General features: G+C 39.4%; 1 protein-coding gene across 5 annotated transcripts in view; it reads right to left on the bottom strand.

Annotated features, from left to right (window-relative positions):
• LOC124789890 (E3 ubiquitin-protein ligase RNF34) overlaps nucleotides 1-14,875 on the bottom strand; it is a 93,861-nt gene that overhangs the window by 46,509 nt on the left and 32,477 nt on the right. For all 5 annotated transcript variants that reach the window (XM_047257765.1, XM_047257928.1, XM_047257845.1 and 2 more), the window contains 2 exons: nucleotides 12,839-12,947; nucleotides 8,050-8,281 (listed from right to left, as the gene is read on the bottom strand). In XM_047257765.1, coding sequence (XP_047113721.1) covers nucleotides 8,050-8,281; nucleotides 12,839-12,886 — 280 coding nt within the window. In that variant the 5' untranslated portion in view covers nucleotides 12,887-12,947. The remainder of the gene's footprint in view (nucleotides 1-8,049; nucleotides 8,282-12,838; nucleotides 12,948-14,875) is intronic.

Genomic DNA, 14,875 nt, shown 5'->3' with positions numbered 1-14,875 from the left:
GCAGACTTCATGCTGGGACTCATCGACCAACACCAATACCTCTCCTCAGTGCAGCACTCCGTGAAGAATGGGCTGCCATTCCCCGAAGACACCTTCCAGCACCTGACTGAACATATGCCTGCGAGAGTGGAAGCTGTCATCAAGGCTAGAGGGGGGGATCACATAGTGTATATCCAAAACAGGAGACAGGTAGTGTAATGACCCCTTCATGAACCATGGACCTTGCAGTGGTGGGGGTGGCCTGCGTGCTTCGACAATATAGACAGCCGTACCATAGGTGCAACCACAATGGAGGGGTATCAGTTGAAGGCCAGACAAATGTGTGGTTCCTAAAGAGGGGCAGCAATCTGGTTGGTTGATCTGGCCTTATAACATCAACCAGCATGGCCTTGCTGTGCTGGTACTGGAAACGGCTGACAGCAAAGAGCATACAGCACTACTGTATGGTGACATGATGAGGGCCTCACCATGGGTAAAATATTTCCTAAGTAAAACAGACCCCCATTTGGACCTCCAGATGGGGATTACTCAGGAGGATGTCGGTTGGTTGGTTTGTGGGATTAAAGGGACCATACTGCAACGGTCATCGGTCCTTTGTTCCAAAACTTAAAAACTACCACACAGAGTAAAAAAAACGGATAATAGAGACAACAGACAACACAGGACAAGAAAAACTCAGACAAAGAACAGACATAACAAATTAAAATCACACTGAGTGGTTGGCCGACCATAGAATAAAAAAGGAAAAGCCAACCACCGAGAACACATTAAAAACCCAGTTTAAAACTGTAGGCCAAAGGCCAGAATCAACACAAAACAATAAAATAAAACAAACACTCAAATTAAATGATAAAAACCCCCTGCCCGAATAAAACGTAAAACTAAGCCAGCCATAGCAGGGTCATCAGTTAAAAGGGCAGGGAGCGTATCAGGCAGCGCAAATGTCTGCCTGACCACAGCTAAAAGGGGGCAGGCCAACAAAATGTGGGCCACTGTCAAAGCCGCCCCGCAGCGACACAGAGGAGGGTCCTCCCGACGCATTAAGTAACTGTGTGTCAGCCAAGAGCGGCCAATGCGGAGCCGACAAAGGACGACTGAGTCCCTGCGGTTGGCTCGCATGGATGACCGCCACACAGTCGTCGTCTCCTTAATGGCACGGAGTTTATTGGGCGTGATCCGATCGCGCCATTCAGCGTCCCAAAGCGCAAAAACTTTTCGGCGGAGGACTGCTCGCAAATCAGTCTCTGGGAGGCCAATGTTCATAGATGGTTTACTGATGGCCTCTTTCGCCAGGCGGTCAACATATTCATTGCCCGGGATACCGACATGACCGGGGGCCACACAAAGCCCACAGAGCGGCCGCAACGGGCAAGAGTATGCAGGGACTCCTAGATAGCCATCACCAGACGAGAACGAGGGAAACACTGGTCAAGAGCTCGTAAACCGCTCAGGGAATCGCTACAGATCACAAAGGACTCACCTGAGCAGGAGCGGATATACTCTAGGGCACGAAAGATGGCGACCAGCTCAGCAGTGTAAACGCTGCAGCCAGCCGGCAATGAATGTTGTTCGGAATGGTCCCCTAGAGTAAGCGCATAACCGGCACGACAAGCAACCATCGAGCCGTCCGTGTACGCAATGCCAGAGCCCTGATACATTGCAAGGAGGGAAAGAAAGCGGTGGCGGAAGGCCTCCGGAGGGACTGAGTCCTTCACGCACTGTGCCAATTCCAGCTGAAGGCGAGGGCGGGGCACACACCATGGGGGTGTACACAGAGGTGCCCTGAAAAGAGTCGGAAGAAGTAAGGCCCCAAGCCCGGAGAGAAGTTCTCTGACGCGGACCGCGATCGCAGGAGGATGCCATAATCATGGAAAATGAAACCGACAATCTACAGATTGGACAATCAAACGTTAGAGCCCTTAAATGGGCAGGTAGGTTAGAAAATTTAAAAAGAGACATTAGATATAGTGGGAATTAGTGAAGTTCAGTGGCAGGAGGAACAGGTCATCTGGGCACATCAATACAGGGTTATAAATACAAAATCAAGTAGGGGTAAAGGAGAAGTAGGTTTAATAATAAATAAGAAAATAGGAATGTGGGTAGCTGCTATGAACAGCATAGTGAATGCATTATTGTAGCCAAGATATACAAGAAGGCAACACCCACCATAGTAGTATAAATTTGTACGCTAATCAGCTATGCAGATAAAGAGACTGGAAAAATGTATGATAAGATTAAAGAAATTCTTCAAATAGCTAAGGGAGAGGAAAATTTAATTGTGACGGGCACTGCAATTCTATGAAAGGAAACTGAAGAGGAGGAAAGTAGTAGATGAATGTGGACTGGGTGAAAGGAATGAAAGTAGACACTATGGGTAGAATTCTGCCCAGAGCAAAATTTAATCATAGCTAACATTTGGTTTAAGAATCATGACAGAAGGCTGTATTTGTGAAAGAGACCTGAAAGCTTCCAGATTAGTTATTTTAAAGTTAAGATAGAGATTTCGTGACCAGATTTTAAATTGCAAGATGTTTCCAGGGGCAGATGTAAACATGGACATAAATTCATTAATTACGAACTCTAATTAAAAATGAAGAAATTGAAAATAGATAGCAAAACAAGGAGATGGGTCCTGAATAAGTTGAAAGAACAAGAGATCATTGAGAGTTTCAGAGGAAGAATTGGGCAACAACTGACAGAGAAAAGGTACGCAGTAGAAGACAAACAGGAGACGAAGTAATGAAGGCAGCACAGGACCAAATAGGTAAAAAGACAAGGCCCAGTAGAAATTCTAGGGTATCCCAGAGCATATCAAATTTAACTGATGAAAGGAGAAAATATAAAAATGCAGCAAGTGAAGCAAGCAAACAGGAATATAAACTTCTAAAAAATGAGATTGACAAAACGTGCAAAATGGCTAAGCAGGGACAACTAGAGCCCAAATGTAATGACATACAAGCATATACAAGGTGTCGCCCCCTAAGAGTCATCAGTGTTATTTTCTCTGATGTTTTGGCAGACATCTGCAATATCGTTTTTGCCATGTGTAGCTGGAGTCAGTCCAAATAAATACTGCTCATCATATCTTCCACTCAACACCTAGTGTTGACGGAGAGTGTCGGTTTGTTTCCATTACAAGAAAATGCTGAATTTTATATGCCCATTCAATAGAGTAATCCTAAATTTGTCTAGGGTGATATTCATTCTATCAATAAGCATTAAGAGGGACAGTAAAACATGAAGCATAAACATTACTCCAGCAGTGACTGACCAATGTTGCTGTAGTGCTGTAGCAGTCACCATGGACCATAGCAGTGCTACTGCTGTTGGAATACTGGTTTATTCTTCATATTTTGCTTTCCCTGTTAGTGCATACCAATAAAACACACATTGGAGTGGACTTATAGGGGACCACTCTATAGAATGAGCATGTGAAGGTCAGCTATAAAACTCAGTTTGTTTGAAACAGAAAACTAACGGATGCCTTCCTTAGACACCGAGTGTTTCGCGAAAGATGTTATGAGCAGTATTTGTTACGACTGACACCACCTAGACCAAGAGCTCAGATAATAAACTAGTGCTATGCAAAGAAGGGAAAGCTGAGAGGTGGAAGGGGTATATAGAGAGGCTGTATAAGGGACGTTAACTTGAAGCCAATATTACAGAAAGGGAAGAGGATCTAGATGAAGGCGAGATTAGAGATTTGGTACTGCAAGAACAATCTGACTAAACACTGAACCTTAGACTTCAAGAAGAAAAAGTTCCAACTCCAAAGAAAGCAGGTGCTGACAGATCTGAAAATTATCAAACTATCCATTTAATAGGTCATGGTTACAAAATACTAACACAAATTATTTACAGAAGAATGAAAAACTAACAGAATTTGACCTAAGTGAAGATCAGTTTGGATTCTGGAGAAATGTAGGAACATGCAAGGCAGCGATGACCCTACGACTTCTCTTAGAAAATAGGTTTAGGAAAGGCAAACATACGTTTTTAGCATTCGTGAACTTAGAGAAAGCTTTCGACAAAATGCTCTCTGAAGGTAGAGGGCATAAAATGCCAGGAGCTAAGGGCTATTTATAACATGTACAGAAACCAGATGCAGTTATAGGAGTCGACAGACATGAAAGAGAAACAGTCGTTGAGAACAGAGTGAGATAGGGTTCTAACTATCCCTGATGACATTAAATCGATGGAAACCAAAGAAAAATTTTGAGTATGAATTACAATCCAGGGAAAAGAAATAAAAACTTTGAGGTTTGCCGATGACAATGTAATACTGCCAGAGACAGCAAAGAACCCTGAAGAGCAGTTGATTGGAATGGACTGTGTCTAGAGAGGATGACATAAGAGGGACATCATCAAAAGCAAACCAAGGGTAATGAAATAAAGTTTAATTAAATTAGGTGATGCTGAGGTAATTAAATTAGGCAATGAGTCACTAAAAGTAGTAAATGAGTTTTGCTATTTGGGCAGTAAAGTAGCAGATTATTACCAAAGTAGAGACGATATAAAATACAGACTGGCATGGCTAGAAAAATTTTTCTGAAGAAGAGAAATTTGCTAAAATCTAATACAGAGTTAAGTGTTATGAAGTATTTCCTGGAGGTATTGTCTCGATTGTAGCATAGTAGGGAACTGAAATGTGGATGAGAATTATTTCACGCAAGAAGATAGTTGCTTTTGAAATGTGGAGCTACTGAAGAATGCTGAAGATCAGATGGGCGATCATGTAACCAATGAGAAGTTACTGAATAGAACTGAGGAGAAAAGAAATATGTGGCATGACCTGACTAAAAGGACACATGAACACTGGACACATTCTGAGACATCAAGGGATCACCAATTTAGAATAGAAGGGAAGGGAGAGTGGTTATGCGAGTGCAAGGCGGGGTGGTAAGAATTGTTGAGTGAGACAGAGATGAATGCAGTAAGTAAGTACAAAAGGACGCGAGTTGCAGTAGTTATTAGGAGATGAAGAGGATTGCACCAGATACAGTAGTGTGGAGTGCTGCATTAAACCAGTCTTTGGACTGAAGGCAATGACAGAAACAATAGAAATTACTTGTTTACAGATCTGATTTTCAGACTGTTACCACAGGACAGTGTTCTAGGATGTCTTATTTCTTATTTACGTAAATTATAGAGATTCCTATCAATGGGAGACTCATAAATGTGTTTACTGATGACACAGATGATGGAACTGATATAAAACAGGTATTGCCAACATCTGCAACCAGAGTTTAGGAATACATGCAAAACTGGTTCGAAATGTACTAGTTAATCTTTAATCTATCAGAAACCAATTATATTCATTACAGAAAAAAGTTAAATCATGATCTGGACCTCAGAATTCAAAATAAATGAATTGAGAGAGTAGCTGTTACCAAATTTTTAGGTGTGCACGTTTAAGAAAATTTAGGATGGAAGATCACATCCTCTATCTCACTAAGATAAGCTCAGCTTGCTTTGTGCCCTATGCATAATTAGTAATACATGTAGTAGACAATGTAGCTTACTTCCATTCCGCTATTACCAATAGCTTCACCTCTTGGGGTGGTTGTAAGGCAAACCTGCAAACTACCATCACTATACAAAAGTAAGCTGATTGAATGATTACCAACAGTTCAACACCCTCCAAACAATTATGTCAACAACTAAATACTCCACCCTTGCTATGACTCTATATACAAAACAAGTGTAATTAACACAAATAGACTGACAGTTTCAGAACTGACGTAGACCTTCATTCTTTTAATGACATCCATATAGAAAAGGTAAGCATGGCTTCAGCACAAAGACATACATACATCCAGGGTACTAGACTTTACAAAAACTTTCAGCACAGATAAAAGAAATAAACAAGATTTCTTCATTTAAGAGAGCATTATTCAAATCTTTATGTTTTTATTACAATGTAAATGTGTACCTGCAATAAACTTGTGGTAAACAACTATATTAATTTATTGCAAGTCATCGAGTGCTTGCTCTAATGTCGTTTAATATTTCGAGCAAAATTTAACAACACATTATTTGTAATAAATATCAACTACATATTAAAAAATAAATTTTTGTAATTCATCAGTATTGTATACTGATGGGGGACAAAAAAAGAAAAATTGCAGCACCAAAAAATAATGAAAGTGAAGCAATGAAATTTTGGGAACACATTTGGCTAGGTTACATATTTTTAAGAGATTAACATAGCAAGATCACAGGTTATGCAATTGCGAGATAAAACATTGCAAATGTGAAACCTGGTACATTAACAATCAGTGATATACCAGAATGTTGAATGCAAGCACACAAATGTGCATGGATTCTGTTGTACAGATGCCAGATGTCAGTTGCTGGATGGAGTTCCACGCCTGTTGCACTTTGTCGCGGATGATGTTGGGTTACAACAGTGGTATGTGGGCGAGCATTATCTGTTTGAAAACACCCCCTGGAAAGCTGTTCACAAATGGCAGCACAAAAGGTCAAATCACCAAACAGACATACATATTTTCAGTCATAGTGCTTGTGATAAAAACAAGGTTGCTCCTGCTGTCATACAAAATCGCATCCTAGACCATAACTTCATGTGGAAATCCAGTGTGTGTAGCCCGCAGACAGGTTGCCTGCAGGCCCTTGACTTGCTTTCTCCTAACCAACACATGGCCATCATGGGCACCAAGGCAGAACCAGTTTTTATCAGAAAAAACAACAGACCTCCAACCTGCCCTCCTATGAGCTCTCGTTTGACACCACCGAAGGCACAAATGGTGGTTTTTTGGTGTCAATGAAATGCATGCTCCAGGGTGTCTGGTTCAGAGCTGTTGAAGTAATCGATTTGTAACAGCTGCAATTTGCATGAAAATGCTGTGAGACAACACAACCATCTGGTTACGATTTTAATGACTTAAAATATGTCTTGACCAGGCTTATTTCTCATCATCCTTACACTTTTCCACTTTCTATCATTTTGAAAGACAGTGCTATGTAAGTCATACGAAAACATCAGATACACTGCTTCACATCAATATTCTCGAACACAAGGCAAGTGCAAACTGTCTCATGCTTGAGAATGTTGACGTTATACAATGCATCTAATGTTTTTATACGACTGACATACGACTTTGAAAAAAACTGGAAAAGTTTAAGGTTGACGAAAAATAAAAGCCTGGTCAAGACATAAGTAAAGTTATTAAAAGCGATTTGTAACCATTTGTCGTCCCAACTGCTGCTCAAATTGTTTCTGCAGATGCAGTATGATACACCACAGCCGTACACCAAACATGGTCTTCCCTCTCAGTAGTGCCACAGGGCATTCTGGAATGCAGTCATCTTGCAGCTGTACATTCTTATGATCACTGCCAAATCATATGGCGTGGCTACATTCATGCCAAGTCTTTCTATAATATTGCACAAGGAGCATCCTGCTTCTCGTAGCCCTATTACACAACCTCATTCAAACTACGTGAGCTGTTGATGATGGCATCTGTCATATTAAAGGCTTTCTTGACTAACATAAATTCACTATGTCCAATCTCTACGGTAAGTAACACTCATGACCATTACAACACATATTTAAAGCAAACCAGATTTAAGTACTCCCAGTGGCGCTACTGGTGCCACTCTTATGTGACTGGTGCTAAATGGGAATACATCATCATCTTTCAGATGTAGAAACATGCCTACCAACTTTCATTTATGTTGCAGACCTAATCCTTCATGTAGTGATTCTTTTTTTCCATTATTGTATATGTAGTTTTGAATATTGTGCAGGGTATTATACACATTTTATTTTTTTATGAAATCCATTCAATCTATACTCTCTCTGAATGACTAAACTACTGCTACTACCACTAACGACCTTTGCATATAATGCAAGCGACGCATATACAATGCCCATTTACTTATTAGTTCTATGTGAGACTTTTGTTTTCTTGTGAACACATGTTTTCAAAGCACTGTAGTTTAATTTTATGCACAAAGAAATTAAATAAAGCACTTAGTTCTCAGTGCAATTTCAACAAAAAGACAAGGCCAAAAAATTATACATACCAACACATCCTCTTGTAGAAATTTTCTGGGAAGAGAGATACAGCTGCAAATCTCTCACTCTTAGTTGAAGGAGAAGAGAACGATTTAGTGGACGAGCACTCAAAATTCGGCATTTTCTACACATGTACTTCTTGTCTGACAATCGTATACATGGTGACTTGATTGTACAGTCATCTCTTCTTGGAAGTAAACAGTGTTTGCAGTAGTAACGAAGGCAAATGCCACACTGTTTCTAAAGAAAATATAATCAGTTCAGAGTCCCAGAGAGGAGTACTTTAAGTTTGTAGTTTATTAATCATTTAAGATCTATCACACTACACTACTTTTAATGTAAAAAGCATTTCAGTTTTGACTTTTACCATACAAATGTATTCACTCCATGGCTGCTTTTATTTCTTGCAGATGCAAGAGTGAAGTATATACTTTTATGTACCCAAAAATACAATGAACTGAATGGAGAAACTATACACATTATCAAATCTCCAATACACTTATTATTATTATTATTATTATTATTCATTCTTTCTTTACTTTCTCAGACGTTAAGTCTGGTTAAAAATGGAAAGTGATGCGGACCTTGATCAAGCGTCACTTCCTTTTAACTGTATGGTATGTGTTATATTGCATTTAGGAACTTTCGGGTAATTGAACATGTATCAATAATTACAGATTTCTGTAGTTGTATATATGAGTTTGGATGTAGCTGTATTGCATTGATGTACTGGTGGATATTGTATGGTATGACTCCTGTAGTTGATAGTATAATTGGTATAATGTCAACTTTATCCTGATGCCACATGTCCTTGACTTCCTCAGCCAGTTGGATGTATTTTTCAATTTTCTCTCCTGTTTTCTTTTGTGTACAGGGCGTTTCAAAAAGAAAGAGCAGATTTCAAACATTTATTTCTCAAAAACTACAAATGATAGAAACACAATTCCAACGGTCCTTCACTCAATATGAGTACCAAATGTTACACAACAAATATCAAAACTGTACCTCAATATGAGCACCATTTGTTACACGACAAATATCAAACCGGTATCTCATTTCTTGCCACACACGACGCAACTGGTCTTTAGTTACCGAATTCACGGCCGCAACAATTCGATGTCGTACCTCTTGAAGAGTAGCGGGCATAGGTGGGACATAAACACAGTCCTTTATGTACCCCCACAAATAAAAATCGCAGGGAGTAAGGTCTGGTGACCTGGGAGGCCACAGACGATGACATTGATCTTGTGCTCCTGCTCTTCCAATCCACCGTCCTGGAATGGTGTTATTTAGGTACCGTCGTACAGGTTCAGAGAAGTGTGGTGGGGCGCCATCTTGCATGAAGATGAAGTGATTTGAATCTTCCTGAAGTTGAGGAAATAGCCAGTTTTCTAACATGTCCAGGTAAATGGTTCCTGTGATAGTTTTCTCCATGAAAAAGAAAGGTCCATAAACTTTGTTTACCGAAATTGCACAAAAGACGTTAACCTTTGGTGAGTCTCTTTCATGTTGAATAACGTCCCTCGGAGTTTCACTCGCCCAAATTCGTACGTTATGCCGATTAACTTTACCAGAAATGTGAAACGTTGATTCATCTGAAAAAATTAATCGTTCGGCAAAATTGTCCTCTTCCATGTCCTGTAGAATTGCAGTTGAAAATTCGAACCTTTTGTTGTGGTCGTCAGGACGCAATGCTTGCAATAACTGCAGTTTGTACGGCTTCATGTGCAGACGGTTACTCAGAACGCGCCATACCGTTGTTTTAGACATGTTTAGTTCGTGACTTGCCCGTGCCGTGGATTTTCTAGGGCTCCTTTCGTAAGCTGCACGGACACGCTCGACATTTTCATCCGATGTGCGTGGACGACCCGTGCTTTTTCGCTTGCAGATGCAACCATCTTCTACGAATCTGTGATGCCACTCATAAATTTGCTTATGACGAGGCGGCTGTTTGTTGAATTGACGGCGGAATGCACGTTGCACACCAACAATGGACTCTAACTTTGCAAATTGCAGCACACAAAATGATCGTTCCTGTGGTGTCGTCGCCATTTTCCTACAAACAAACGCCAGCGCCACTGCGGATTTGCATGGAACTTCTGCGCGGACCATTGAAAAACTTTGAACCTTTCTCTGACAAGAAACGTTTGAATTGTGTTTCTATCATTTGTAGTTTTTGAGAAATAAATGTTTGAAATCTGCTCTTTCTTTTTGAAACGCCCTGTATTTGTTGTATTGGGTATGGATATTTCGATTAGTTGTGTTAATTTCTTCTTTTTATTGGTGAGTATGATGTCAGGTTTGTTATGTGGTGTTGTTTTATCTGTTATAATGGTTCTGCTACAGTATAATTTGTATTCATCGTTCTCCAGTACATTTTGTGGTGCATACTTGTATGTGGGAACATGTTGTTTTATAAGTTTATGTTGTAAGGCAAGCTGTTGATGTATTATTTTTGCTACATTGTCATGTCTTCTGGGGTATTCTGTATTTGCTAGTATTGTACATCCACTTGTGATGTGATCTACTGTTTCTATTTGTTGTTTGCAAAGTCTGCATTTATCTGTTGTGGTATTGGGATCTTTAATAATATGCTTGCTGTAATATCTGGTGTTTATTGTTTGATCCTGTATTGCAATCATGAATCCTTCCTGTCGCACTGCATATATTGCCTTTTCTTAGCCATGTGTTGGATGCGTCTGGATCGATGTGTGGCTGTGTTAGATGATACGGGTGCTTCCCATGCAGTGTTTTATTTTTCCAATTTACTTTCTTCGTATCTGTTGATGTTATGTGATCTAAAGGGTTGTAGAAGTGGTTATGAAATTGCAGTGGTGTAGCCGATGTATTTATATGAGTGATTGCTTTGTGTATTTTGCTAGTTTCTGCTCGTTCTATAAAGAATTTTCTTAAATTGTCTACCTGTCCATAATGTAGGTTTTTTATGTCGATAAATCCCCTTCCTCCTTCCTTTCTGCTTAATGTGAATCTTTCAGATGCTGAATGTATGTGATGTATTCTATATTTGTGGCATTGTGATCGTGTAAGTGTATTGAGTGTTTCTAGGTCTGTGTTACTCCATTTCACTACTCCAAATGGGTAGGTCAATATTGGTATAGCATAAGTATTTATAGCTTTTGTCTTGTTTCTTGCTGTCAATTCTGTTTTCAGTATTTTTGTTAGTCTTTGTCTATATTTTTCGTTTAGTTCTTCTTTAATATTTGTATTATCTATTCCTATTTTTTGTCTGTATCCTAGATATTTATAGGCATCTGTTTTTTCCATCGCTTCTATGCAGTCGCTGTGGTTATCCAATATGTAATCTTCTTGTTTAGTGTGTTTTCCCTTGACTATGCTATTTTTCTTACATTTGTCTGTTCCAAAAGCCATATTTATATCATTGCTGAATACTTCTGTTATCTTTAGTAATTGGTTGAGTTGTTGATTTGTTGCTGCCAGTAGTTTTAGATCATCCACGTATAGCAGATGTGTGATTTTGTGTGGGTATGTTCCAGTAATATTGTATCCATAATTTGAATTATTTAGCATGTTGGATAGTGTGTTCAGAGCAAGGCAGAACCAGAAAGGACTTAATGAATCTCCTTGGTATATTCCATGCTTAATCTGTATTGGCTGTAATGTGATATTATTTGAATTTGCTTGGATATTAAGTGTGGTTTTCCAATTTTTCATTACTATGTTTAGGAACTGTATCAATTTAGGATCTAATTTGTATATTTCCAATATTTGTAGTAACCATGATTGGGGTACACTACCAAAAGCTTTTTGGTAATCAATGTATACATAGTGTAGCGACCTTTGTTTGGTTTTAGCTTGATATGTCACCACTGTGTCTATTATCAGTTGCTCTTTACATCCTAGTGCTCCTTTGCAACAGTCTTTTTTGTTCTTCATTTATAATTTTGTTCTGTGTTGTTTGTGTCATTAATTTCTGTGTAATGACTGAAGTTAATATTTTGTATATTGTTGGTAGGCATGTTATGGGGCGATATTTAGCTGGGTTTGCTGTGTCTGCTTGATCTTTAGGTTTCAGATAAGTTATTCCATGTGTAAGTGTATCAGGGAATGTGTATGGGTCTGCAATGTAACTGTTAAATTATTTTAGTTAGATGTGAATGTGTTGAGGTGAATTTCTTTAGCCAGAAATTTGCTATTTTATCTTTTCCAGGGGCTTTCCAATTGCGAGTAGAATTAATTGCTTGGGTGACTTCATGTTGCAAAATTATCACTTCAGGCATTTGTGGTATCATCTTGTATGGGTCTGTTTCTGCTTGTATCCACCGTGCATGCCTGTTATGTTGTACCGGGTTTGACCATATGTTGCTCCAGAAGTGTTCCATGTCTTATGTTTGGTGGATTGTCTATTTTAATGTGTGTGTTATCTATTGTCTGGTAAAATTTCTTTTGGTTTGTATTGAATGTTTGGTTTTGTTTCCTTCTACTACTACTACTACTACTACTACTACTACTATATTTATATAATTGACATTTCCATATCATGACCAATTACAATCACTGAATTTTCAACAAAAGAGAAAACTGGTTCTTCGTTTAGATAAAATGGTAAGTTGCAACTAGGATTATTTTAAAAAATGAATTTCCCAGGTAAATTCTAAATTAAAAATTATCTAAATTCAAAAACTGTTAATATGGTTTTACTTTAACTTATCTTTGCTATGCAGAGTATTTGGATAGTTTGTTGTTGGCATTACTTACATTTACCTGCATAAACACACGCACTAACATATTTTCAATATTAATGTAGCAACTACTTACTTTTCTTTTGAAGACAGAAAACCGAATAGAGCATTCCTCACAAGCCATCTTCTTTTATTTGATAATGAATGATAAAAGTGAAGGATAATTCAATTATCATCCATTTTGCCTGTAAAATACCAGTGTATGTAACAGTTACTACTCAGTCATTAATTTCTTCCTATGAAATTAACATACATGTTCTGCCCCATTACTAATGAAATGCCATGCTCTATTAGAAATGAAACAAATAACAAAGAAAAAGAAAAATACCATAGGATGGATGGACTGGATGGACAGGGAAGAGTCAATTGACATCACATTTCACCACTTCACTTCTCAGCACCGATGAGCTACATAGCCATATAGTGGAAAAATTCAAACGGGTGAGAAGGAGGAGGAGGGGGGGGGGGGGGGGGGCAGGAGGCAGGGGGGTGTCAAATGATTGCTGTCCTTAAAACGTGATTCACCCTTGTTTCCTGAAGACAGTATATCCAACTAGCAATGGAAGTTTGGTTTTGATATTTGTTAAATATGGGTAGCAAAAGATGGTAAAGGAAAACAACAAAGGATGGACAGTAAATAAGATTTTAGTAGCAAAACATAACACAAACATGTTAATTCTTTTCTTGTGAGCATGAAGAACTACAGCCTTACAGAAAACTTCTCTTTCAAATATCCTTTCAGCATTTGCAGTGGTTTGAAGAGTTTTAATGATTCATTTCCTGAGAACCCTTGCAAGCTTCGCTAAGGGCATCCCTACACAGGGAACAAAACCAAGTACCTCAGCCCCACCTGCTCTATACGTAGCAGCTGTTATATGAGGAACAGGTGGTGTACCCAGGAGAACCCAACTGGCCCCCAAGATTGCTGTTTTCTACATAGAACACTTTGAGGAGGTAACTTTTCAAACTGCCTCACTCAAAACCAGACCTCACTTATGTTAATGACATTTCTAACATACAGGGTGTACATAAAGTCTGGGAACACTTTCAATTATCTATTGCACAAGAACCAAACATTGTACAGATGTCATACACATGTTATTTTGAAGAGAAATCCTGAAAGTTTTTTTCCATGTATACCGCCACAGCACAGTTTCAACGGGTATCTGGTACCCATAGAGACATCTGATCTTTGTCCAAACCTGCGAAGGAAAGGTATGTGGCGCAATGGTTGAAACTTATAGTTCCCAGCACTCTCATTTCTATCTTTTTATTAGTGTTGGTCCTGGGCACAGAGCCACTTGAAGGCAATGAGGTGCTCCATCGATGGGTACCACTTACGGCATTTGAGAGCCTACCTACGACCTCTAATGGCTTTTGCGATTTCTGATGATCACCAAGAGACTGTCTTAGACTAGGGTCGGTCCGTAGAACTGGGAACCACTAAATCAGCTGCCAAAAAGAATTGCTATAGTTGTATTCTGGACTGCCTCATCAAATCTCCATGTGGCGGAGGGGGTGAAAGGGTGACAGCTGAGGCTAAAATACCCCACCCCAGTCAGCACTGTTGAGAGTCCATCTGGGCAGGCATGCAGGGGAGTGATGCTGAGGGAGGGAAGGGAAGTGGTCACTACCATAAAGGTTATCGTGGACTCAAGTGGATGGATGGGAGGAGACAAGAGCTGCAAATGGGAAGATCATGGCCAAATAATATCCGTATGCCACAATCAAGCGTGTAGGGCCACCAGTATTCGAGAGGCAAACATCAAGTTGTGCCAGTAAATTTTCGAGGTCTTTACTGCAGCCAGTGATCATTGTACCACCCAACAAAATGTTATGGGTGTTGACATCATCCAAGATTGGGAAAGGCGGGGAGAGCTGAGAATCCAATGAAAACAGTATGTCCTCAGACATTTCATCATTGGGAGGGAGATGAACATTGGAGATGGCAATATCCGAAATGCCCTTATATATAGTGTGTCCAGAACATACAAGCTAACACCACCCAACACACTGTCATAAATAGCAACAATTCTTATAATATCCCTAATATCTATAAAGGTCCAGGGTACAAGTTGCTGGAAACCAAGTCTCCTGAAGGGCAATACAGAAG

Source organism: Schistocerca piceifrons, chromosome 1 (genome assembly GCF_021461385.2).
Source record: "Schistocerca piceifrons isolate TAMUIC-IGC-003096 chromosome 1, iqSchPice1.1, whole genome shotgun sequence".
Taxonomy (NCBI): domain Eukaryota; kingdom Metazoa; phylum Arthropoda; class Insecta; order Orthoptera; family Acrididae; genus Schistocerca; species Schistocerca piceifrons.
Note: the sequence above shows the minus strand (reverse complement) of the source record. Positions and strands in the feature narration are given on the sequence as shown.